A 24192-nucleotide genomic window follows, 5' to 3' on the forward strand; every position below is an offset into this window, starting at 1 on the left:
GATCCAGCCCTGTGTCGGGGGCTGTCAGCACAGAGCCTGCTTGAGATTCTCTCTCTCTCTCTCTCTCTCTCTCTCTCTCTCTCTCTCTCTGCCCCTTCCCATTTGCACTCTCTCTCTCTCTTAAAATAAATAAACATAAAAAATTTGCTTCTTAATTGCCTATATCAGTGCAAATAGTTTTAACTTAAAATGAATGCAACTAAGTTTATGTTTGTAAGGTAAATAGTACAGAATTGACCAACAAAAATAGGTGATTTAAAAAGTCATGATTTTGACATCGAATGCAAATTTCTTTGTAACTGCCAGAATTGCTCTGAAATGGTACTGGGGACAGATGATGTTATTTTACAAACTGAGGAAGAGACAGGCAGGAATAATACAATTTATTAAAGATCACAGGTGGTAACTCTATCAGTTGAAAAGTAAAAATATCCTTTTTTGTTTGTTTAATTTCACTGCATTTTTTAAAGTTTATTTATTTTGAGAGCAAGCTAGCATGAGGGAGGGGCAGAGAAAGAGAGGGAGAGGGAGAGGGAGAGGGAGAGGGAGAGAGAGAGGGAGAGAGAGAGAGAGAGAGAGAGAGAGAGGGAGGGAGGGAGAGAGAGAGAGAGAGAGAGAGAGAGAGAGAGAGAGAGAGAGAATCCCAAGCAGGCTCCACACTGCCAGCTCAGAGCCCCAGGGGGGGCTCAAACTCACGGACCATGAGATCGTGATCTGAGCTGAAATCAAGAGTTAGTTGCTCAACTGACTGAGCCACCCAGGTGCCCCTCATATCATTATTTTTGAAAATTCTGTCAAGTACCAATTTCTTTTCTGTTGTTCCCTGTAATTTGTCAATGGGAATTATACAGGCTTAGATTTCTATGGGTTTGGCTTATCACATCAGGGTCACCAGTTGTGGGTTTGGCTTATCACGTTGGGGTCACCAATTGAGGGTTCGGCTTTTGGCTTTGTCCAGCAAAGCCAAGGACAGCAGAAAGGGTTACTCAAGACTCCACAAGTCAAGAGAGGTGGGAGGGAGGCTAAGGGAAGTCTCCCCATACTGCTCTCAAGCTCCCATATTTATTAGGCATAAATTATAGGGAAAAAAACATTGCACAATATGACAGTGGTACGGACCAGTAAGAAGTATAGAAACCATGCAAAACAACAAGGCCTTCCCAAGACTACACAAGCACAGATGCCTAAACCAGGATGGAGGACAAGATAAGATATTCCATAGATAACATGGTCTAAGGAATTCATGGACACAGTAGGGACCCAATCCCTAAACACACATTAACTAGACATTGGTCAGCTGTTTTCAGCATGGCCAGAAATCAGTGTAATGGGTTTCCTATAATCTCCTCAGCTAGGACATAGCTAATTTGATTTCTCACAAATTTCTTATTTTTTTATTTAAAAAGATTTTTTAGTATAATTTATTGTCAAATTTGTTTCCATACAACACCCAGTGCTCATCCCAACAAGTGCCCTCCTCAATGCCCATCACCCACTTTCCCCTCTGCCCCACCCAATTACCCGCAGATTTCTATGGAGCTACTAACTGAAAATCCTGGCTCAATATTTTAGGGAACACTGTTTTCAGAGAAGCAATAAAATACTTTGCCTAGAGTAGTGGTCCTCATACCTAAGCATGCCTCAGATTACCTGGAGGATGGGGCTGAGAGTTCGTTTTCTAACAAGTTCTCTGATGCTGCTGGTCCAAGGAGCCCCCTTAGAGAATCTCTGCTTTAGATCAAGAAAATATCTTGTGGGTGGCTCTTCCAGTGGTTGAAAGGGTAGGTTTGATTCAGGATTCCCCAATGCCCTTGTATTGGAGTGAATCTGGAACCAGAGATCTTCTCCAAGCAAGAGGGTCCACTTATAAAGCTACGATCCCTTCTGGAAGTGGTGTATGTGCTATTTCAAAGTGCCATCCCAGGCAGTGCTGGTTGCAAAATAAGTAGAGGAACTGTATTGGTGTCTCTCAGAAGCCCTGCTTGTGTGTGTGTGTGTGTGTGTGTGTGTGTGTGCGCGCGCTTCTTTTCTGGAAACATTGGGAGGTGATTCTATAATTGTCATAAAACTGGCTCTGCATGGTGTTCCTTTCTCCATACTGTTAACACTTAAGGAGTCACAAAGAATGAGAGAAGAGAGATAAAGCTGGATTCTAAATTCCAAACGAGCAAATCCCAGGCTGAGATGTGTCTTTACTCAGAACATGTGTTTAGGAACGCTGAATTTCCCATTCTTCTGTGTCCTGAAGGGTGCCTTTCCTGCCTTCTTGGTTTTTGGCTTCTTAGCACCCACTGTCACTTCTTAACACCTGAATGTCCTTCGGAAGAATGACCTTGCCCACACCACGCATACCCTTGGGGGGAAGAGTAAACTGGGGTCCTGTTTCCTGCTGTTTATATACTGAGGGCCTTCCCACAAGCCAGTCCCCCCCTCTTATGAACACTGTGTGTCTAAGCTGGACTATGACCTAAGCTCAGTCAACTGGACACACTTTTCTGGAACCTTTATGTTGAGTAAATAACGCAAAGATAGAAGAAACAGGTGGAATTGGCTCGCCCTAGCAGCTGTGCCCTGACCAGACAGACTGTCCTCACAGGTCAGTAGTTCTTAATCTTTGCCTATACTTTGGAACCATGTGACAGCTTTGACAGTCTCATCCTCAAACTCTGATTCAATTCACCTGCAGGGGGATGTAGACACTGTCACTTTTACAGCTTCCCAGGTTATCCTAATGTGCTGTCAAGGGTTGAGAACTGCTTTTGTCTTGTTTCCTACCTTTCTGTAGCTTCCTTTTTTTTTTTTTTAATGTTTATTTTTGAGTGTGAGTGGGGGAGGGGAGAGAGAGAGGGAGACACAGAATCCGAAGTAGGTTCCAGGCTCCGAGCGGTCAGCACAGAGCCCGACGCGGGGCTTGAATTCACGGACTGCGAGATCATGACCTGAGCCAAAGTCGGACGTTTCACCGACTGAGCCACCCAGGCACCCCTCTGTAGCTTCCTTGACTCCAGTTTTCCCCTCAAAAACGGAGAGGATCCAGACTTAGTTTTTATTACTTATACTGATGTGAGTTCATAAAGCACGATCTCCTTTTTCCTAGAAGGAGGGGATATGCACATCATATAGTAAAATCGTTCGATGTCTTTGAACCTAGCTTGAGAATCTCACACACACACACACACACACACACACACACACACACACAGCGACAAGGAAATGTGGTCCTGGGCCTCCGGGTCCACCTAACTGCACACTGGCTAACAACTCACTTCTAGTATATCATGACCCTGCAAACTTGAGACAAGGTGCAGGTCCAGTGCAGTCATTTTTGGAACCCCATGAGGGACAGGAAGCTGCCCCACCTGCAGGCCACCACTGCCACCAGAAGTAGGTCTCTCTGGCCACAACAGACTATATCACTTCTGACACAATGGGCATCTCCGGAATCCACCTTTCAAGTTTTCGGCAAACCATTTTCTCACTGTCCTTCACAAAGTTGACATTTTCGGCTGCACGACAGGAAAGATGTCACGTCGGCTGCTCTTCAAGTCCTTGTCACCGTGGTCAGTACCAGTTCTGTCACCTTCACTCTCCTCACACTCGCCCATCTTGAGCCATGTCACAAATAATAATTTATCTAGAGTTGTGTCTTTTTTTTTTTTTTTTGTCAGACTGAAACTACCACAACCCAGCGACCCGTCTTTCAAGTTACTAGTTACACACATTGTTCTCCCTCTCCCCAAATGCTTCGGAGCTAGACCTTGTTAATGGATGACTTTTATAGGAGGGATCTCATATGATTAAGAACTAGGCTTTTCATGTGAAACGTTTTATTTTGAGATTTGAAATTAGGTGCGAAGAATCCAGTCAAAGAAATCAAGCGGCAATGTGTTTCGTGAAAGTGACCTCATCTCCTTGGATCGTTCAATTGTCCCCCCACACCCAGGTAAGCACACAGATTCCTAGCATCTTGTCACCCTGCTGGTACAGTTCTCCACATTGTGTTGAAAGCTCAGCCGCAAAACCCTTGTTTGGAAGCTGAGCTATCTTTTCAAGAAGGTCAGAGGACTAGATTCATTCAAAGCTTACAGCGACGGATGTGTTGTGGTATTGCATCTGTTTAGTGATCAAGTGTAGAACCCAGGTGTGAGAGAATATGCATGGGTTCAAAAGACAGAAGAGGGTCTGGTCCACTTCTCTGCATACAGCCAGCTTTAAGCTCCAATCACTACCAACAAGGGGTAAAACTCCAGCTGAAGTGGGAATATACTTTCTCTCCAAATGCAAATGTCCACATATGCTGGTGCAGGCACCGTAAACATGATATATTCTCTCTCTCCAAATGGATGCATGCCTGCAGACCGCATTATGGATCCCTGAAAATGTCCTTAAACAAGCATGATAACTGAATCCTACTTGCTACTAAATTGTTCCAGCCCAGAAACATGAGAGCTTAAAGGGCCAGAGTGGGACAGGGTATCTTAGATGGTTCTTGCAATGCTCCCTAAATAGAACATGTAGACCAAAACACTCTCTTAACCTCTCTCTCTTTTGAAACGGATTTCCCCTAGCAACTCTTTATCCTTACAACTTTTAGAATGATACCTTTGAATTTAATCCAAGAGCGGAATATTTTCTTTTGTCTCTTTCAAGCGACTAGTAACTACAAATTCAAGATAACACCAAAGCATTATCATCTCAAAAGAAGACATCCCTGCTTGCTCATCTGGATGGCTTGTATAATCTCTAGGTTAATTATACACTGTAATTAGGACTCTCACATCCAATAGTCACTGCTTCATTATGAAAGCCCAGCCTTTCCCTTTCCTCCCCTCTCCCTCCAGCCCAAGCCCCTTTTCTAATTATGCCCTGATGCCCTGGGGCTCAGACACGCTGCTAAAACAAATATATCAAAGTGTTTGTATCACAAAGACTAAGATAGGAAGCAATAACAAGCAGTTTCTACAACCTTACAATTGAAGGCATTGAAGCTTCTTGAGGTTGGGTATTATTAATTTTTAAAAAAAGGGTTGGAGGGGGCAAAAATTTATCAGTGAGATCTTCTCTGACTTGTTTTCTGTTTTTCTAAACATGTAGCTAAAATCCAAAAATATCAGAAAGTTTCTTTGCTCTCTATAAATACGGGGGTGATTGAAGTCTCTCTCTACCGATCAAATCTCAAAGAACATGGATGCTATTGATACAAGGACACTAGTTAAGGGGATGGTCCAGGTGCTGAATGAAGGGAGAACCCAAGAAGTGACTACAGAAGTCATATAAAATATATGCTTTGGAGGAAAGCATGTATTTCTTACCCCAGAGAGGGACCAATTTCCAAAATTGGTACCACATAGATTTTTCTCTTTGAGGAATAAGAGAAGAGATGGGTTTCTTTGTTTCTAGACAAACATAGACAATTAGGCTTTGGATTCTATCCTCAACTCCCTATGTATAGACTTCTGAGTGGTCAGACCAGTAACATGTGTGGCGTTTTGGTATCACACCCACCCTGGAAAGGATGTGACATCGGAAAATATGCTTTTGCTCCAGTGAATTCAACGAACATAGGATGAGGACACATGCTGAAATTTTAGAAGGGAAATTCATGTTACTTGACGGTTTGCCAGGGGACAGAAAGATTGCTCTGGTGGGATAGTTAATTCAACACATTTTACAAGATTTTATGTCTGAGTTGGAAAATCTGCTCTTCTCACGGGGAAACTTTCCTTTAGGAATGGAGTCACATGGGTTAGAATTTAGAATAATCTAAAAAGAATTCCTCCTTGGGGTACAGACTTTTACTTGAAATGTGTTTGGATTTCCTCCCACCCCTTCTCTTACAAGTACTTCCACTTGGTGAAGCTGCTGCTTTAGAATTTAGAGAGCATGACTCAGTTACATGCAAGGCCAACACCTGCTCAAAACTGGAAGGGCGACGAGCCACATATCCCTGAGTACACGAATGTCATGTGTAAGTGTGTAACATTATATCAATAACGTGGGGGCCACTGTCATCCCCCATCCACGCCTGCCTGCTACTCAAGTGCCGTATTCAGAGTCGGTAAAACAGAACTATCCCTGCTACACAGTCCTCTCTCCCTCCTTTGGGAGGACAGAGAGTTAAAAAGCACTAGATATAATATCATAAGGAGTGTACATGTGTGACAGAGGGAGGAAGGGATAGAAAGGTGAGATTGGAGCTAAAGAGAGACATTTACATGTGCAAAAATTATGGATTTGCTTCCAGGTAGGCATTCACAAAAAAGGAATGAAAGAAAACATTATGCAACATGGCTTGGGAGTGAGGGACCAACACTGGACATGGTGTTGCTGTGGTCCACAGGAGAGAAGATAGACGCTTGAACTCGGTAGTGGCAGTGAAGAAAAGGAGAAGTGGATGGGCTTAAGAGATACCTAAAGGCATTGATAGGGCATAGTAACCGAAGCCTTGTGAGGTGCTGAGGGAGAAGGAGGAAGCAAGGACAACTCCCATGGTTCTGCTTGGGGAAGCTGGATGGATGGAATTACTCACTGCCTTAGGGACACTGGTGGGGCAACAGAGGAGAAAAATGAGCTAACCGGATTGTTCAGTACTTCAGATCTAACCCAAGGGATCACACAGTCTCTGCACACAGGCAGCACTGTGGCTCCAGATACCTCTCCCAAAAGAATGCTGGGACATGTTTTCAAAGATTTTTAGAACTCGGGCTCTCTTACATCTGCTTGCAGACTCATTAATCTATGCAGCTTACTTTGGATTGGGGCGGTTGGCATTATGGATTTGTTAATTGCTGATACAATGTACTTTCTACACAGGCCATATGTGAAGAGCAGCACTGGCATTCAAGAAATGTTAAATAATAATGTAAATGAGAAAAATTTCCAATCCCAATAATAAAGGGATCCAAGGAACATTGACGCAACTTGCAATCATCGGAGCTGTTTGATTGCCTTGTCACTGCGGGACAGTGACCAAAGTGATGCTAATCTAAATGTCATCTAGAAAGAATACTAAAAATATTATGGTGAAAATTAAGTACTGCAACCTTAGGAGCTGATTTAAAAATTAGAAGATATAGAGATTTACATCTGTGGGTTTTATGATCGCCAAGTGCAGCCAGCTGAACATACTCACATTTTCTTTTTCTTTCCCTCTCTCTTTGAGAAAATGGGTTGTTTTTTTTTAAAGAGCCGGCCCAAACTAATGTTCCCTCAATCAGCAATTCTTAAACATTGCTACATATTAGAATCACTAGGGGAGATTTTTAAAACATGATACTTCGGCCACATCCCAGATTAATTAAATCAGAGCCTCTGTGGGTGGGGCTATGGCATCGGCCTTTTTTAGGCTCTCCAAGTGATTTCAGGGTATAGCCAAGTTTGACAACCAAGGCCTTAACTAAGTGAGATCTGAAGAACAAATGCCTTAGAATTACCTGGGGAGGAAATGATGAAAAGTCCAGAAGCCTGACTCCATCTAAGACTTGCTGAATCAAATTATGTCAGGATGGGATCTAGTATTCCCCATGTTAACAAGCTCCCTGTGTGATTTATATGCACACTACAGGGTGAGAACTACGGCACAAGGTGAAAATCAGTGGTGGCAACTCTTACGCCTTTAGACACAGGACAAGTTCGTGTAAAAGAAACAAAAGACCCAAGTAAAAAGTAGAAATTTAAGCCCATCATCTGGGAGTTTGGTTTTTTGGACTTTGTTTACAGAGGGCTGTCCTGTGCATTGTCAGATATTTAGAAACATCCCTGGCCTCTAGTCACTGGTGACAATAGTACCACCCCTTCCCTAGGTGACAATTAAAATGTCTCCAGACATTGTCAAATGTCCCCTGGGATAAAGGATCAAGTCAAGAACCAGTATTCTAAAAGATGCCAAACACGTGGATGGTTCCATATCTTCCAGTGTCTGGAATTAGAAGTAGCAGTGATCTTCCTGATTGACCAGATGTGTCTACTTTTGATTCGATGTTGCAGATTCACATAGGCATAGTTTTTCACAAAGATGTGGCTCAGGTTTACAGAGAAAGTGGGAGAACCTGAGTCATCAGCAGATGAGTGGCCATTAATGATTTCCAACTGCAGCAGGAAAGGGCTCTCCCTCTACCTCTGGGTATGCTGAGTTATTAGTAGGTAAAAAGTTAATGATTATGTAAAAAGCTATATTTTACCTAATCTAAAGCTGCTTGTGAAATGACAACAGGAATGGCTTCTATTGTTCAGTTAAATTCAATTAAAGGGCAATTTGTTTCCATGAGTCATGATTGCCTTCTTAATCTAGGCCAAAGAATAGATAACCTTCACATGCAAGTAGTGTTCATCCTGGTTAAAAAAAAAAAGTTGGGAAAATGGTTTCCCCACACCAAAAGGTTGTTCATTAATGCTCAAAGGAGACTCTGCTCTTACATGGTCTAAAACTCCAGATACACTCTGGCTTCCTTCACAAGGCCAAAATTACCAGGTAAGCCATATTGATTTTGGACATCTTTAGGACAAAATTAGAAAACTCTTTAGTTAATTCAGATGACTGTGATAGTATCCAGCCCGGAAATGTTGAAACTCCTCTCAAATGGCTGAATTTGGCATCTTACACCAGACACAAATGCAAGCTCCAAAGTCAGACTATGTGTTTTGAACTGGGATCACATACTTATTTGCAACAGAGTAAGTGACTGAACTTATCTGAGCCTCAAACTCCTCATCTGCTACTCATCTGCTAGATGAAACAAATAATAATATTTCCCTGGGATGTAATAAGGATAAGATGAGATAATAAATCTAAACAGCACTTCACACAGTCCCTGGCATAGAGCAAGCACTTACTAAATGGCAGCAATTATCCTTAATTTAATTAAACTTTACTTATGGAATATGACAGTGGCTTATTTAATTTGTTATTATAATATATAGAAGATAATTTTAGAGTTTGACAGGATATTATTGGTGCTATGATACTACATGCTCATTTTGCAGATGAGAAAACTGAGGCACAGAATTAAGATATGATAATTCTGGATTTATGCAGAACAGACTCCAAACTCAGATCTTTAGAACCTCCACATGACACTGATGTAGTGCAAAGAGGAAGAGCTTTGGACTCAAGAATATCTGAGTGTGCCGCTTAAATTTGTAGACATTCAGTTTCATCCTCCACAAAATGGATGTAAAAAATAACCTGAAGATGTTACAGCGAATGAGACGGAATGTATAAAAGGATAAACTGCAGAATGCTACATGACTGGTATTTGATACTATGATTTCATCTGCATCAAAACCTGCAATATACACATAGACCCTGGAACACACATAAGCTCATCAAAGTACCATTCAAGATCCTTTTGGATAGTTTTTCATGGCACAGGGCAGTCTGAATCAAGTGTGGCGGTTTGCTTTCGGTTTCAATGCCGATCACTCAGCACCTTGGACAGCACCCAGAGAGGCTTCTTAGGGTACCTACGCAGCATTCTCTGTGTGCTTTCTCACTGGCTGCAAGCTACCATTGCTTTGCAATCTGACTCTCGTTAGGGCAACACAAACAGAAACTTCACTTCACCTCCATCCTTACATGCTGCAACTTTGAAAAGCAGGTGTCCACACGGAATCGGGGCTTTCTTTGACCTTCCCTATCAGACCGATACATGTTGATTGACAGCCTGCCACATTCTCTAGGAACTGAAGCTGGTATTTTCATTTAGTCTGCCTACAGGTGAACTGTATATATTTCAGGACTTAGAATTATTCCAGTGAACAAATTCATACTGAAAGCGTAAAACATACCTGCTTATGAACTTTGTGTCTCTTGGTAATGTCAGGTAAGAATATCAGTTTCAAAACCACAACAACAAAACTTTAAAATGACAATATTAATTTGTGGTGAGGATAGGGAAGGTGAGGAAGGACATAAGGATAACACTGGAAAAAACTGCAAGTCTAGCTTAAAGGGGGAAAAAGCCACCAATTTGCCATTTTTATCAATTCACAATGAGAGCAGCCCTAAAGGACAAAGAGGATAAATACAATTTTAGAACTTGCAAGTGGCTTCAAGGTGACCTCATTCTATAAGTGATTCTACTAAGAGCCATTCGTTTGGTGATAGGTTTTGCTTTGTGTTATTATAAGTCATTATCTAAAGATAGCTTTGTTTCATAAGATCAATGTGGAACTGAGAAGGGTTTGCTAAAAATGATGTAGCTACTATAAATGTATAGACCCATCTTATGACAACCCATTCTATTTGCTCCTTAAACATAATTTCAAAATTACAAAGCACGGGTTGCTTATTATGAATGACTTGGTAAGGTACCAGGTCCTTAACTAGATGCCACTAAAAAAGCAATCTGATTCACGATTCTGTTTACACATTGCTCAGTTTTTTCAATATGAAAATGTTCTAAGAGTCACTAAACACCTGACTCAAATTCGGTCCTAATACATGGTATTCTGCCCATGCCTACGATTTTCTTTTAAAGTATACCTTTGAAGAACCTTAAAGGAACAGAGACTTCAGATACACACAAAGCTTGTTGTCTGCTAAGGTGGAAGTCATGGCGTGGACGGGGGGAACGGCACAGACATTGCAAAACACAAGCCAATAGACACGTTAACTTCTTACCTTTTGGGCCCTGGATTTGCCTGGGTTTTGCAATCTTTTCTTTTTTTGGATTCCTTTTTGGTATCTTTTTTGGCCTCTGGTTCAGATGGGGAGGGAGTTTTGCTCCCTTCAGGGTCTGTATTTGGTAGCAGCCCACTAAGATATGCATGCATTTGTTGACTTTGGAGAGGGGGTGGTCGCATGGGGCATGCACAGAGTGTGGCCAGCCACAGGAGAATCAAGAGCACACATACATGCACAAATAGAAGAAAGAAAAAGAAGGATGCATCAAACAGCAAGAGCAAATGCATTCAAACTAAAATAATAAGCAAAAAAAAAAAAAGATGCAAACTTGCATAAGGAAAATCGGAACTGAAAAGAAAATAAGAAATCCAAAACTGTTTCCATGACAAGATGTATAAACCTAACTGTGAATCAAGTGGCAGTCTTACAATATGAAATCCAGACAATGTGTATCATAATTCATGATGATGTTTACCAGGGAGTTTACAAAAACACTTCATTATTTTATAACACTTTCTTATTCAGTAACATATGTAGAATACAGTGTGACAACCCAGAGAATATAATGCAACTTCTCTCTCTCTCTCTTTAAAGAACTCAGTCCAAGAGGCTGTAACAGACAGTCATCAAAGTGTACATATTTATAAAAAGCAGAGTTATGCACAGATACTCCCCAGGTATCAGAGTTTTCATAAATATTTTTTATGTAAATAAAAGGTCATGTGTGGGGCTAGCAAACCTTATAACAATGGGAGGTGATGAAAACCTCGTTGCCTGTTAAAGATTCAAACCTACAATGCTATTGTTACCTAGTTCTAAATGTTGAGGTTGTATCTCATCAAACCTCCCAGCACTAGAGAGAGGAAAAGCACACAACAAATCCCACAGATATTTCAGAGTCCTCTAGCTTGTGAAGATGAAGATAACTGACGGTCTGATTTAAAATAAATGCAGCACCAACTTTTTCGGGGTTCGGAAGCCACCTAGTTTTTCCTGGATGTGCCTTTCCTGGCTACCGGTTGAGGTGGTGCTCAAGGGAACGCAGGCTTGTCTTTATAGCAACGTGAGGCTACATACATTGGGATAGTAAACTGGCTGTGGCAACGTGGAAATTTATTCCATGTCTTCAGAGCCAAATGGTAATGTTCTTAAATTATTTGCCGCTTTGCATTATTCAGAACATGGATCTTTTCCTCCAGGAGCTGGGCAACGTCTAAAGAAAGAGAGTACTTAGTGTGGAGTTAGGAGAACTGATGTTCTGGTCTTGTCTAGAAAACCTATAAAATGAGGGGGTGGGTTACACTGTGATCTCTAAAGTTCCTCCCAGCTCTATGGTTAAACTGTAAGTGTTATGAGTATCTAGCTTCCAGCTTCACCTAGCTGCTTTCAGCTCTTGAAGTGTGCTTGGCTTTCTCCGTCTGCGGGGCATTTGTACACGCTGTTCCTTTTGCCTGGAAGCACTCAACTTCTACATGTGCTTCAGTTCTCAGCCCAATATCTCTTCCTCAGGGACACCCTCCCTGCCGTCCTCACACGCCGTCTGAGCTGTCTTCCTTTATCAAATGCTAGTAAGGAATATTACTCCTTTTTTTCAGAGCCTCACTCTCCCTGTAACCCTGCCCTTGTTCGGGGCCTTGTTTTGCTCACCATGTACGCTGAACGTATACCAGAGTGCCTGGCACTCAGTAAATAATCACTAAATATTTATGGAACGAATGATAGCAACAAGAAAGGTAAACATTTATGAGGCTCTTGCCATGTTCCAGGCATTGTGCTGAGCCCACATGCATCCTCTTAAACACCCCATGAGGACACTATCATCCCTGTTTTACAGATGAGACAACTGAGGCATGGAGGGTTCAGTTGCCATCCAGCATGTCTGCTAGTAAACGGAGGAGCCACGATTTGAACCTAGATTGGTCTACCTTCAGAGACCACTTTAGAAGTCCTGTTTGCCATTTCTTTTAAGTTTCTTGAGCAGAGAGGAAACTAAGACCCGTGTGTTCTTGTGTGTGTGTGTGTGTGTGTGTGTGTGTGTATGTGTGTGTGTGTGTACTACAGAAGGAACAGGAATGGATACAGAGTTAGAGACAATTCTAAAAGCAGAACAAGTCATACACCATTGCCAGTGCCTTAAAAAAAGATCTTTTTTTTTTTTTTTTGAGGAATACCTCTGGACAAGTGCTTACCTGTTCCCATGAACATGGGACGCACAGAAGGCAAAGCTGTAGTGAAGGAGGGTGGGGTCAATCATGGCGCCATTTTCTGCCCGTTCAAGCAAGTCTCTGAGGTAGCAGAGATGTCGGTGACACCCTCGGACTCCGTTTCGGGCGCAATACTCGTCTAGGACAAACACCTGGCCAGGACTGAACCAGCCCTGTTTGGGGAATAAAGGAGAGACTTTCTTTTAAATACAGGTTTTTTTGTGTTGCTGTTTTGTGTTTTGTTTTGTTTTGTTTTGCTTTTTGGAGAGCTGCTACGGTCGGAAGTAACTAGAAAAGGGGGTTTAAAAATTTCCAGAGCCAACACTTGCTGATTTCTTCTAAAGTCCCAGCCACTGTGCTAACCGCTTTGTGTGTGTGCTGGCTCCTTTGACCCTTGGGACAGCACTATGGGGTAGGCCCTGTTTTCCCTGTTGGATGGGTGGGAAACTCAAGGGAAGACATGGAATTTCCCTAGCATCCCAGAACTAGTAAGTGGTGGAGTCTGGATTAGCAGACAGCATGATCCCAGAAACACAATCGCACTCGCTGCTCTAACACTGAACCTTACACCTTCTAAGAATGTTGGGGTGGAGACAGGGTGAGAGCTTGGTTACTGATATGAGAAAACAGTAACATGACGTCTTATATTGGTACTGTGCTTTATACTTGACAAAGAACTTTTGCTGGAGCCCCACAGCAATCCTGTGAGGTAGGCAGGGCAGGTGTATCTCCATCTCACAGATGAGGAAACAAATCAGGGCTGTTCAGGGACTCACAAATAATATAAAACAGAAGTAGCCCTGGCTTATTTCACGTCTTCTGCTTTTCCTACTCTGAAGCACCAAAGATTTTAGGATTGGTTGACATACATTTTAGGACTTTATACATTCTTTCCCTCTGAAAGGAAATCTTTTTAAAATTTTATAATGAAGATACTGACCAAACTTTGCAAAGAGAGCATCGCGACTAAGTTTTCAAGTTGTGAACCAGACAGGATACAATTAAACTCCAAGGTGCTTCTTGGACCCTGGCTTAGCATTTTGCTTTATTTTTTTCCCCTGGCAATTATTTGTTTTCTTACTATTTGCTTGCTGTATGACCAGATGAAACGCTGCTATAAAAGAGAATCTGGATGGAATCTCTGATTCAGAGCAGTTGGGAAGCATGATGGCATAAAAATTGCTGCCTCCATGATGCCCTTAAAAAAATAGATGCTCAGGAAGGCTGAGAGACTATCCACTCAAGGTCACCCGTCAGCCAAGCCTGAAAGCAAATCACTTCTTTTGGTTTTGGTACTTTTCCAAAGCAAACATAAAAATAAAAATAAATAAATAAAAATTTAAAAACCCCACAGGTTTCCCTCACTGTCTGAAAAAGGAACGTTCCCATGAAACCTTTCAGAAGCCAAAATGGTGTGAAGTAGAGAAGCAATAATCATTTTGTACAAGCGAAAAATCCTCTTTGAATTCCTTTTGGTTATTGAAAACAAGTACTAATGGAGGTCTTTCGCAAAAGCAAAGTGGCGTAAAGTGAACTTTTCGTTAGTGGGGAGAAACCTGTGAACCAGCTTAGGTGGTATGTTGTAAGCCAGGAATTTAGAATTCTTTGAAATATAAATCTAATTTTACTTTGAGGGTCCTCTCTAAGTCTTTCGAATATTGCTCTCCGCCTTGGGAGAGAAGAGGCAAGAGACAGTGACAGGGGGCGGGTGTAGGCCACAGAAGTGCAGAGAGGGAGGCCTCTGCAATACTCTGATCTTGTATCGGTGATCTGGGGAATCTTCGATTGACAACACGCAGCTTAGCAATGCATCCAACGAAAGACGGCATCTTTCCTATTTCAAATTATAAGTTACTGCAGAGGGCGGGAGAGTAGTCGAGGCAGTGGGCTGCCCCTATAGGCAACTTCTTTGCCACTCCATCTGCTACCCCAAATGCTAAATCTTAGAAACAACACTGCTGTGAAAGATTAAAATATATTTTCTACGACTCAGATGACACCAAGTCTTTTGTAGATGCCAAAATAGCTGCTTTGAAAAGAGTTGAAGAAATATCAATTAGGAACTCAGTCGAAGACACAGAAAAATTTATGTATCCCTGCTGGTCGGTCTCCAAAACTAACTGAAAAAAAAAAAGATTGTAATAATGAGAAAATGAAATATATAGAGGCAGGAGATAAGGTCCTTTTAATTGCTGTTATGTTCTGAAATTTGGGGATAATGATTAATAGACACAGGTATACAAATGCAGAGGGAAACGATTTTATGCTATTCATAATTAATTGTGGATTTTGGAGCATATTTTTAAGCCTATATGTGATTAATGTGAAGCAAGTTTCAAAATTTCACTTCTGGCTTAATTTTTTAGAGCATTTACTAACTCTTCTTAGTGACAAATCTCTTGGTGAAAAAGAAAATTGTTTTAAAAAATGATGATGTGAAAAAAGTCTTGAAAATAAAACACTTTAAAAAATTCCTCAAGAGAATAGGAATTATACATAAAAGGGAATGATTTCAGCTCAGCAGCATATTCTTACAACTTTCATGAATGCAATTTATAATTATGTGAATAATCACATAATCATAGGAAACACATTTGGGAAAAATTGCCTTGCAATGCAAGGTAAGCTTTTTTTTTTTTTTTTTTTTTTTTTTAAGTCAAAGTGATGTGTTCCTTTCCAATTTGGCAAAGTTCAGATTCTTCTGATGAAGTGATTCTAAACCCGAGATCATCAATGAATCTTTTATGAGACGCAGATTAATAAATTATTCCATATAATCCCGTTTCTGTTTTTAAGACTATTTTATCTACTATTTTTAATAGTTTGGCTCCTGGTTATAGGAAAAAAAAACAGAATTTAAAATAAAAAGTAGTAAGAATAGATTGAAGAAATAGTGTGTCATAGGAAAGAAACACATTTCATCATATTTATATTATCGTCAATAATACGTTAATGTTAGTAAATTATATAGTATTACAATATACAGACACATTAACCTTAGTGTGCAGAGTCAGGGATGAGGCTTTTCCTCTTTGTAAAGTCATTTCGTTATGTCCCCTCACCTTTCCCATCTATAAAGTGGGATTCATATCATTTACCTTTAAGAAATGAAGTAACAATTTATGGTTTATAGGAGGAAATAAACCGGGTCTTTTTTAGGCTTCTGAATTTGATTAGTATAAAGCCCAAAATATATCTTCAGGAATCCAATAAAGACAGAATTTTTAAAAAGACATAATAGTTGTCCCTTGAATTTAAATGATTTAAATCTAGGCTCAGAGCAGGATTTCAAGAAATGTTGATGCTCTTGCTGGAGAGCTGGACTTCCAAATGTCTAAAGCACCATAAAAAATTCCCCCAAAGGGTGAAAAATGCTTCGAATACTATGACTAACAAGAAGCCGTCCAAACAAACAAATCCAAACCAGTTTAGCTTCTGAAAAGCGAAGTGACATTTATTTACAAATCATTTTAATTTTTGAAAAATAAACAAAAAGAACACATCCATTTCTGAGACCGAAGCACAGGGTCTTATCATCTGAGAAGGGGAGGGAGGGGGAATCTTAAAGTCTTAAGAAACCGAGGCAATTTTTACAAGTTCTCCACAAGCAGGTGCCAAACTCGATTACCCTCTTGGGAATATTTCTCGTGTAGCAGCTGAAAAGGGGGAAGCTTAGATGGGGAGGCTGGGGAATTGGATCTGTCTCTACTGATAACTGCCTCCCGCTCTGTCTTCTTTGGTAAGTAAAACTATCTCAACCCAGGAAATCAAGAACACATTTACCATTGTTAAAGGGGCTCTGTAACAGAGAAAAGAGCTTTCGATATAAAGGTAGAGAAATACCGCATTTAAAAAAAAATGTTAATCGTGTTTAAACTGCTGTAGACCAAAGAATATACTTGCCAGGCAAGAATAGGAATCATTAAGTCTGTGATCCAAAGTAAGGCGTTGCACCATCTCAAAGAGGGAAGCGTGGTCAAAGTTACAGGGGTTGGAAGAGATAAATTCATCCATGCCATGTTTTTGAGCTCTATCTGCGTCTGTTCATTTATACATGTAGAGAGAGACACAATTTAGAGAAACACATCACATTTTCTTTGACATTTCAAATATACAGGAATTCACTAGGCATTATGAATGCTAGCTGTTTCCCCTTTCCCTCCCACCAACATCCGCAAGATATTCTTTTTACCTCCCATTGTCAACTTGCATCACTTACTGGTGAGTTTATTGCATTTAGGCAAAAATATATTGGCATCAATATGTTTATCAAATGATCACAACTCCAGTGCATTTATGTTGTTCTTTAAAAACTAAGCACACGACCGTAACTTCGCCTGCAATTCACCAAACACTGAAAGCAGATCGGATCTTTGCTTATAAAAGCCTAGTTAGCTTTTTTAGGTTTTTAATAGATTCTGCCATTCCAGTGGTTATATCTAGAGCAATTTCTCTACAATTATTGGGATTATCTGGAAAAAGGGTTATGCTGATTTTCAGCCAAGTGACAATATTTGTATCCTCCCCTTCCAAATCCCCATTGCCAATTTGGTTTCACAAAAGATTTGGGTCCCCGCCCTCCAAAACTAAAAGAAAATAATAATAACAAAAGATTTTCATTGAAACCTGGAGAATAAGTTAAGTGGGAATTTAGTTTGTGATAGCCAAGGTCATTGTCTTATAGTGTGCTTACAATTAGCAAAGCTTATGAAAGAGACAAACAGATTTACTCAGCAAGGGCTATGATCTGCCATTTATTGTGAATTAATAGTCTCAATGTATTCACACTTTTTCTTACAGGGTGAAGGCTGCAAGCAAAACCTCCTAAGGGCTAACTAATTAATCTCAATATGTGTAACTAAAATACTCTATACTCAATCGGCAAAAGTACTCAGAATTCAACTCAAGTGAGAACAAGTAAATCCCGGAGAGGTAGGAATGAAGAGCCTACACATTAAAGGAATCAGCTCACTCCACCTCATGTTCACTCACTCTCCTGCTATGCTCACTGCAAAGAAGAAGCATCGTATATCAAATTAAGCAAGAGTTTATTCATCCCCTGGTATGCAGTATTCTACCGGAAGGAAGAGGGGGGACCTGCCTGGGACCAGCAATGCTGTCTGGACAGGAGGAAAATCAATTTCTGATTGAGAGGGTGTTTGGATAGATTTTCATACATGGCCCTTTATCGCAGGCAGCTTCCCGCCCCCTGCCCCCCTTCTATGCTTGGGGTATGACTGAAAACTTGAATTTTGGTAGCAGGCTGGCTTTAAGCTGAATATTTCTCATCGCATTATAGATTTGGTGTATCATTCAGACCTAAATCCACGGTATATCAGATGCTTGCCCTCTTCCTGTTAGATTTTCAAAATCTCTAGTCATTTTTCATAGAAGCAGCAAGTGGTCAGTGTTTGAACGGGATGTGTTGCTTATGCCCTAGACACACAGAAGCAATGGCTTCCAGAAGGCAAGTTGAAGAATGTGTATTTTAATAGCCAAGTTGCTCCATTAAGATGATAAAACACAAGCTTTTGGAAGGAATATCACCCGCGTGAGAATTATATTAGAGAATCTGAAAGAATTCTCTTTGCTGTGTTAATTGCCTCGGATTTGTCTTCAAGAAAGTGCTTTCAGTGTGAAGTCGGGTGCTTTATCTATGAGGATTCTTTTGTTGGTTGTTTGGGCTCCAAGCTGTATTTCTCCTTTTGACTCAGGATGGCTACTAAGACAGGTGGCCCGAAGTTGATGCTGGGGAAAAAGCTAGCTGCTTCTAGACTATGTCTGCGTGAGATTCCTCTGGCCCGAGGCAGGCGTCTTAAACCTGCTCCAACTTTAAATCTCCGCCTCCCCCCCCAACCCCCACCCCTGCAGGAGGGCAAACCTGTAATCCAGGTGCCACCTTTCCATCCCTCAGGACAGATGATGCCCTCCCACCCCCTTCGGGTCAGTCCCAGGTCACTTTAGTTGAGGAAAAATAACAGCGGAGCTCACTAATTGCTCATCCTTATAAAAAGCCTCACCCATCTCGTGCCTCCCAATTTTAACAGAGAGATGAGGCATTTTGGCTAGCACCAGCTTCTTGCTCTCGGATTTCTCAGAAGAGGCTGCAAGCTGACAAATCGGCCCGGGGCCTTACTTTGCCAGTTTGGCTCGGCTATTTTACTGCTCTTCCATTAGGATGGCGGAACCGGTCATTGAGCTCGGAGAGAAGGGGGCTCTTTCGTATCTGTTAAATGTAGGACACAGGTCTCAAGTCTCTTCTTCTTTATTTGTTGAGCCTCTTGAAAACTTTGCGATGAACTATTTCACCTTGCCGCCTGCCCACTCAGGAAATGCATCTGAAAAGGCAACTTGGCTCCTCCGTGGAGACCTGGATCCAGATCCTACTCCCTGCCTCCCCGATACATCACAATACAGCTTCACCGGGCTAAGTCCTGGCTTAGAGTACATCTAAAGACCAATTTTGCCTTCACTTATGTTTTAAAGGAGGCTTACAGAAAAATATGCTTAAAATCAGCCTGTTTTCCTTCTCAGAAAGCCACTCTGTCAACATAAAAATCCCTTTTCTCTTCTTCCTTTCTTTCCTCCCTCTCTCTCTCTCTCTCTCTCTGGGTCCACATGGAGATGAGCCTGGGACTCCTTTAGGAGGTCTGGACTCTAGTTCGAGCTCTATTTTTAAAGAGCTGAGGGATCCCAGCTTGTTGATCTCTGAGACTCAGTTTCCTTGGGTGTAAAATGAGCCGGATTTTCACTGCCCTTGCTGAGGTCACCTAAGCTCTTTGCACACCGTCTACATGTATAAGATAGAGCCTAACACAATGGGAGTTTCCAGCAGGTAAAACGAACAGCCTCTGGATTTTGCTTACTCAAAATCATCATGTACCCAGATTTAGCCTCTTGAGTTGTTGGTTCCAACCACTCAACAGCGCTTGAAAGGGGGACTGTCTACCATGAAATCTTTGAGAGTCTCGCTGAGCTTATTTTCTTCAGAAAAAGAGGAGTGGGGTGGGGAGGGGAGCAGGAACACTATTTTAAGGTGTCAGGGGAAGGGGTCTGATTTTTCAGCTCTGTCCCAGCAGGGATTGGGTACTTTTGTTCTCTGCTATATTCCCAGCACCTAGAACAAGCATCTCTCAGTACCTGGTACACAGCAGGCACTCGAGACATAGGTGTTAAAATAATGAATTTATTTCATCAAAATAAATAAAGTCACTCCTTCAACAAATATTTTCTATTTCTTGATTTAACGAAATGGTGATATACTAAATTCAGTGCAAACAGTTTATTTGAGCTAGGGTAACAGGTGGTTAAGTGGGTGGGCTTAAGGGGTCACAAAGACTGAATTTGAGGCTAGCCCTGCCATTACTAGGGATGTGACAGTGATGCAGACTGATTAGTGTTTCTGAGTGTCCTCCTCGTATGTAAACGGAGAATAGTGTTTGAGTCTATCGGGGGAAGGTTGCTGAGAGGTTCTGCTGAGAAGTACCTGGGCAGCTGGCACACAGTAAGTGCTCAATAAACCTTAGCTATGAGTGGGCAAATTTCTTAGTGCTCCTGAAGCCAGCTTGTTCAAAGTTTTCAGCGAGCCAAGGATGTCTCTGTATTTATGGCTAATGTTAGTTACAGGTTGTTTCTTAAACCATATTGCTTCTAGGAAGCTGGGAGCCTTCCCAGTCTCTCTGCATTGTACTTCTCCTCTGCCCCTGCACAACGAATTCGCACGTCCTATCTCTGTGTTTTTGCTGGTTGACGTTCCAATTTTCCTGTGGTCAGAACACCCACATATAAGTTGAATCCCTTGCTAGATAATATGTTCCTTGAGGGCAAGTTTCTGATCTGTTCTTTCCCCCGCCAGCTCTCAGAGGAGGCAGGTCCTGAGGAGGTGTTTATTAACTGACTTATTCTGACACTTCCATCCCAGGAAACTTCCCATTGACTTTATTAAGGAGTCACACACATGGGGATTCAGATGGCATCTTGCAAATCCAAAAGTGGGAACATGTGCTGTTCGGGGGAAAAAAAATCTTATAGAAGGAAACAGAATTCTAGGTGCAGGTGTCTTTGGATACCATTCAGATTGTCTGCCTGTGTCTCCATACATGTCTAGGACCATATGCATTACATATGTTGTCTATTTTAAAATAAAACACTGCAGTGGTCCAGCTGTTCCAAATTCTGTTTCAAAGAACTTGTGGGTGCTTCCCAAGCAACACCATATAGTCATTCTTGCACTGCCCCAGTCTGTTCTCCTACAGTGCTGAACATTACAAAATAGATGCTCCTTGCAACTCCATTTTCCCCTGTACAAACAATTGGAACTGGTTGATTAAAGCAAAAAGAAAACTCCAATGCTGCCGTTAGCAAGGGGAAAACAGCTCGGAGCAAAATATGAGAAAGTTACTTCCTGAATTCAGGACACCTTGGGATCGCTTCCTTTGCCAATGTTTGCCTTGTGTCAGGAGAATGAAAATGAATTCAAACATAGGGTAAGCAAAACAGAATCAGGAGGCTAAAGTGGCAGCTGAAATCTCCAATGATGTTTGGATTATCCCGTGCTTTGGGAGATACATACCAATGCTCTTTTTCATTAATACGTGGGTTTTTTGTTTTTTGGTTTTTGTTTTTTAAGAAATCAAGGATTGGCTGCATTTTAAGAACGGACTTCAACCTTTGCCTTTTCCAGACCTGGTTGAATGGCTCCTAAGTTTTCCTTGGTCTGCAAGGGCTCCAAACGTCCTAAAAACTGGCCATGTAATTTTATAGGCTCTGCAGGTAGGGCATAATTCAACACATCTTCCAAACAATGCTACTTGTGTTCCTCCTGGGGTTTAACTGCATAAAGATTTTGAAGTCCTGTATAGCATGGGCGTAGAGATGACTTCAGACTAATCTTCGGCGAATAAAGTTGATATACCTGAGCTACATTAAGAAACTTCAAGCACTATTAATGGCATCCATGACACAAAAGCAGGCTGATGGACACAAAGACTTCTGGAAGGCAAGTACACTTTCAAGTGGAAACTAATCAAAACTTTACCCCAAGTTTGCTCAGAAACAATTTGGTTTGGCATTTAAGGAATGTTGGGAAAATTCTGGTTCCTAAAGTGATATGATTATGTGGATTTTATACTCTCATTTAATCTACTTCATTAAAATCCAAGTGACGTCACTAATTGGTGACCCTACTGGCGATGTTGTTCTTTGATCATGATGCCTGGGTTTATTTCATGTTTGATATCTGTTTCCTTTTTCTTCCTTACAATGGAAAACATATATTATTCATGATCTCTTGGCTTAATAACAAGCATATGTATGTGATCTTGTTTCAGACATACCATTTTTTAGACAAGTTTGCAATAATGTCTACCGAATAAAGGTAATTTTCTTGGACTAATGCAGCTTTCAAACCTTCATTTTATTGAGATTTTCCTATTATTCTAACAGCCAAGGGAATGAAGACAAAAGGTCATCTCTCTTTTTATTTTGTAATATTACATTTTGGAACATTTCATATGCTAGGAGAAAAAAAAAGTCTGCCGTTGAAAATAATTATTGTATTGTTAATAAATTGTCTGAGAGAGGCTCCTTTCTCTAATGAATTCCTTTTATAATAAGCTAAAGGTAGCTGCTTTAACGCTGAAATTTCGAGCACAGTTATAGCTGTTGTTACTCCTGATGGATGCTAGAGGCAAGAGAATAGCTAATGTGACTCTAAAGTCATTGTGAACCCCAACTGCAAATTAAAAGGTGACTTTGTATCTTTCTTATATGAAAAATGTGTGCTTGTCATATCTGCTTGACAGTACAAGAGTGAATGTATGGTTTGGACAATAACGAACAATGACAGTAGTCAACCTCATCAGAAGACATGAAATAGAGAAATGACAATGATTGATGGCAGCTGGCTGTTTACACATTTTTCTAGAAGAGTTTTCTTGGCATGATCAAGTAACGAGGGGATGTTGTGCCCTGACTGAGCTCTACATAGCAAGCAAAAGATTGGTCTTCCCATGCCTGCTGCCCTTGAGAAACAACTTAATTCCTTCATGGTCCCCTTGACTCAGTCAAGCTAACTTGCATGGCCAAGAGAGCATGGCTTCTCAGGAGCTATGAAGGCCCACATTGCACTTTGCGAAAATCGTGACTTTAAAACTACTATGGCAGTATACTTAAGGGGATAAACATGTGATGTTTATTTCAAGGTAATTTTTATAATTCTTTATAAGACAGTTGCTTTGAGTAAAAAGCATAGTAGAGATTTTGTCAATGATCTCAAAATGAATAAATAAATGATCTGTAATTTCCCCTGCTGTAGTTATTACATTTTCAGTGAATTTACAGAGTGCTTGATGACGTCTTTATGTTCCCTGTGACATGAGCAAAAATAAACTTTCTGTGGTTGGCTAATTAATAATGTATCTTACTGTAAATCACTGTATGACATGAGTGTGCTCAGCTGATTAATGAATAATACATTTTAAATGTGCCTGAAACACTTAACAAAGAAATGAACCTTCATTTAACATGCACTATGTAGATACTATCATGGTGTTGGGAAAATTTTTGACCTAATTGAGGGAGTCTATTCTTTTTTAAAAAGTCATTTACTTTTGCAATGAGAAGGAAAGTGATTTACAGTGTGGTTTGGGGTCATGCGAATTAATTTGGCATTGAGTTAATTCTTTAATATTGCATTCCTGCAATGTAGCAACTGCAAGTTGACAATATAAGAAGATACAGCAAAACTCTCAGTGATAAAACTATAGAAAGGAATAAAGGCAAACGACTATTTGGAAATCTACTAGGATAGCAATGCGTTGTTGTGCAAATATATGTAAATTCGCTCAGAACAGAATTCATTCAATCATCTATTCATCCATCCTTTCTTTCATTCTTTAAAAAAAAAAGTAGAGCAAAATCCTAAATTCCCGCTATATTCACATTCTACGGTAAGCTTTTAAAATGCCTCATCAGACATTCAAAGTAAAGTAAAGTAAAGTTAAATTAAGTATCTGCTTGGAGTGGTGAAAAAAAAAAATCTGTCTGCTAGCCAGGGGTACATTTATGCAAAACAAAAGAAAAAAAGAAAGAGAGGGGTAAAGAAAGCAAATTAAAGAAACAGAAAGAATTAGAAGAAAGTACTGTTATTAAATGGGCAGGAGAAATGATATGACCTACGGTTTCTAAATCAGCATTCAGAATACTCAAGTACATATTTGCCTGCTCTCTTGACTGATTTATCTATTTCCTTCTAAGGTCAAGTCTTCCCTCAACACATCGGGTGGACAGCTTTACCTTCTATGAATAAAAGAATTGTAGATTCTCTTTCATCAGTAACTCAGCGAAGAGAAAGGTTTTTGCAAG

General features: G+C 40.7%; 1 protein-coding gene across 19 annotated transcripts in view; it reads right to left on the reverse strand.

Annotated features, from left to right (window-relative positions):
* The window catches only part of CADPS (calcium dependent secretion activator), a 476583-nt gene that overhangs the window by 125165 nt on the left and 327226 nt on the right, over window positions 1–24192 (reverse strand). For 10 of the 19 annotated variants that reach the window (XM_053898015.1, XM_053898017.1, XM_053898018.1 and 7 more), the window contains exons 12-14: window positions 16732–16868; window positions 12814–13001; window positions 10622–10780 (exon numbers count right to left, since the gene is read on the reverse strand). In XM_053898015.1, the coding sequence (XP_053753990.1) occupies window positions 10622–10780; window positions 12814–13001; window positions 16732–16868 (484 nt within the window). The remainder of the gene's footprint in view (window positions 1–10621; window positions 10781–12813; window positions 13002–16731; window positions 16869–24192) is intronic. The other 9 variants (XM_019469859.2, XM_019469858.2, XM_053898016.1 and 6 more) reach the window with 1 other exon arrangement.

Source organism: Panthera pardus, unplaced genomic scaffold, assembly GCF_024362965.1.
Source record: "Panthera pardus isolate Hobbes unplaced genomic scaffold, ASM2436296v1 HiC_scaffold_8, whole genome shotgun sequence".
In the NCBI taxonomy this organism is placed as follows: Eukaryota; Metazoa; Chordata; class Mammalia; order Carnivora; family Felidae; genus Panthera; species Panthera pardus.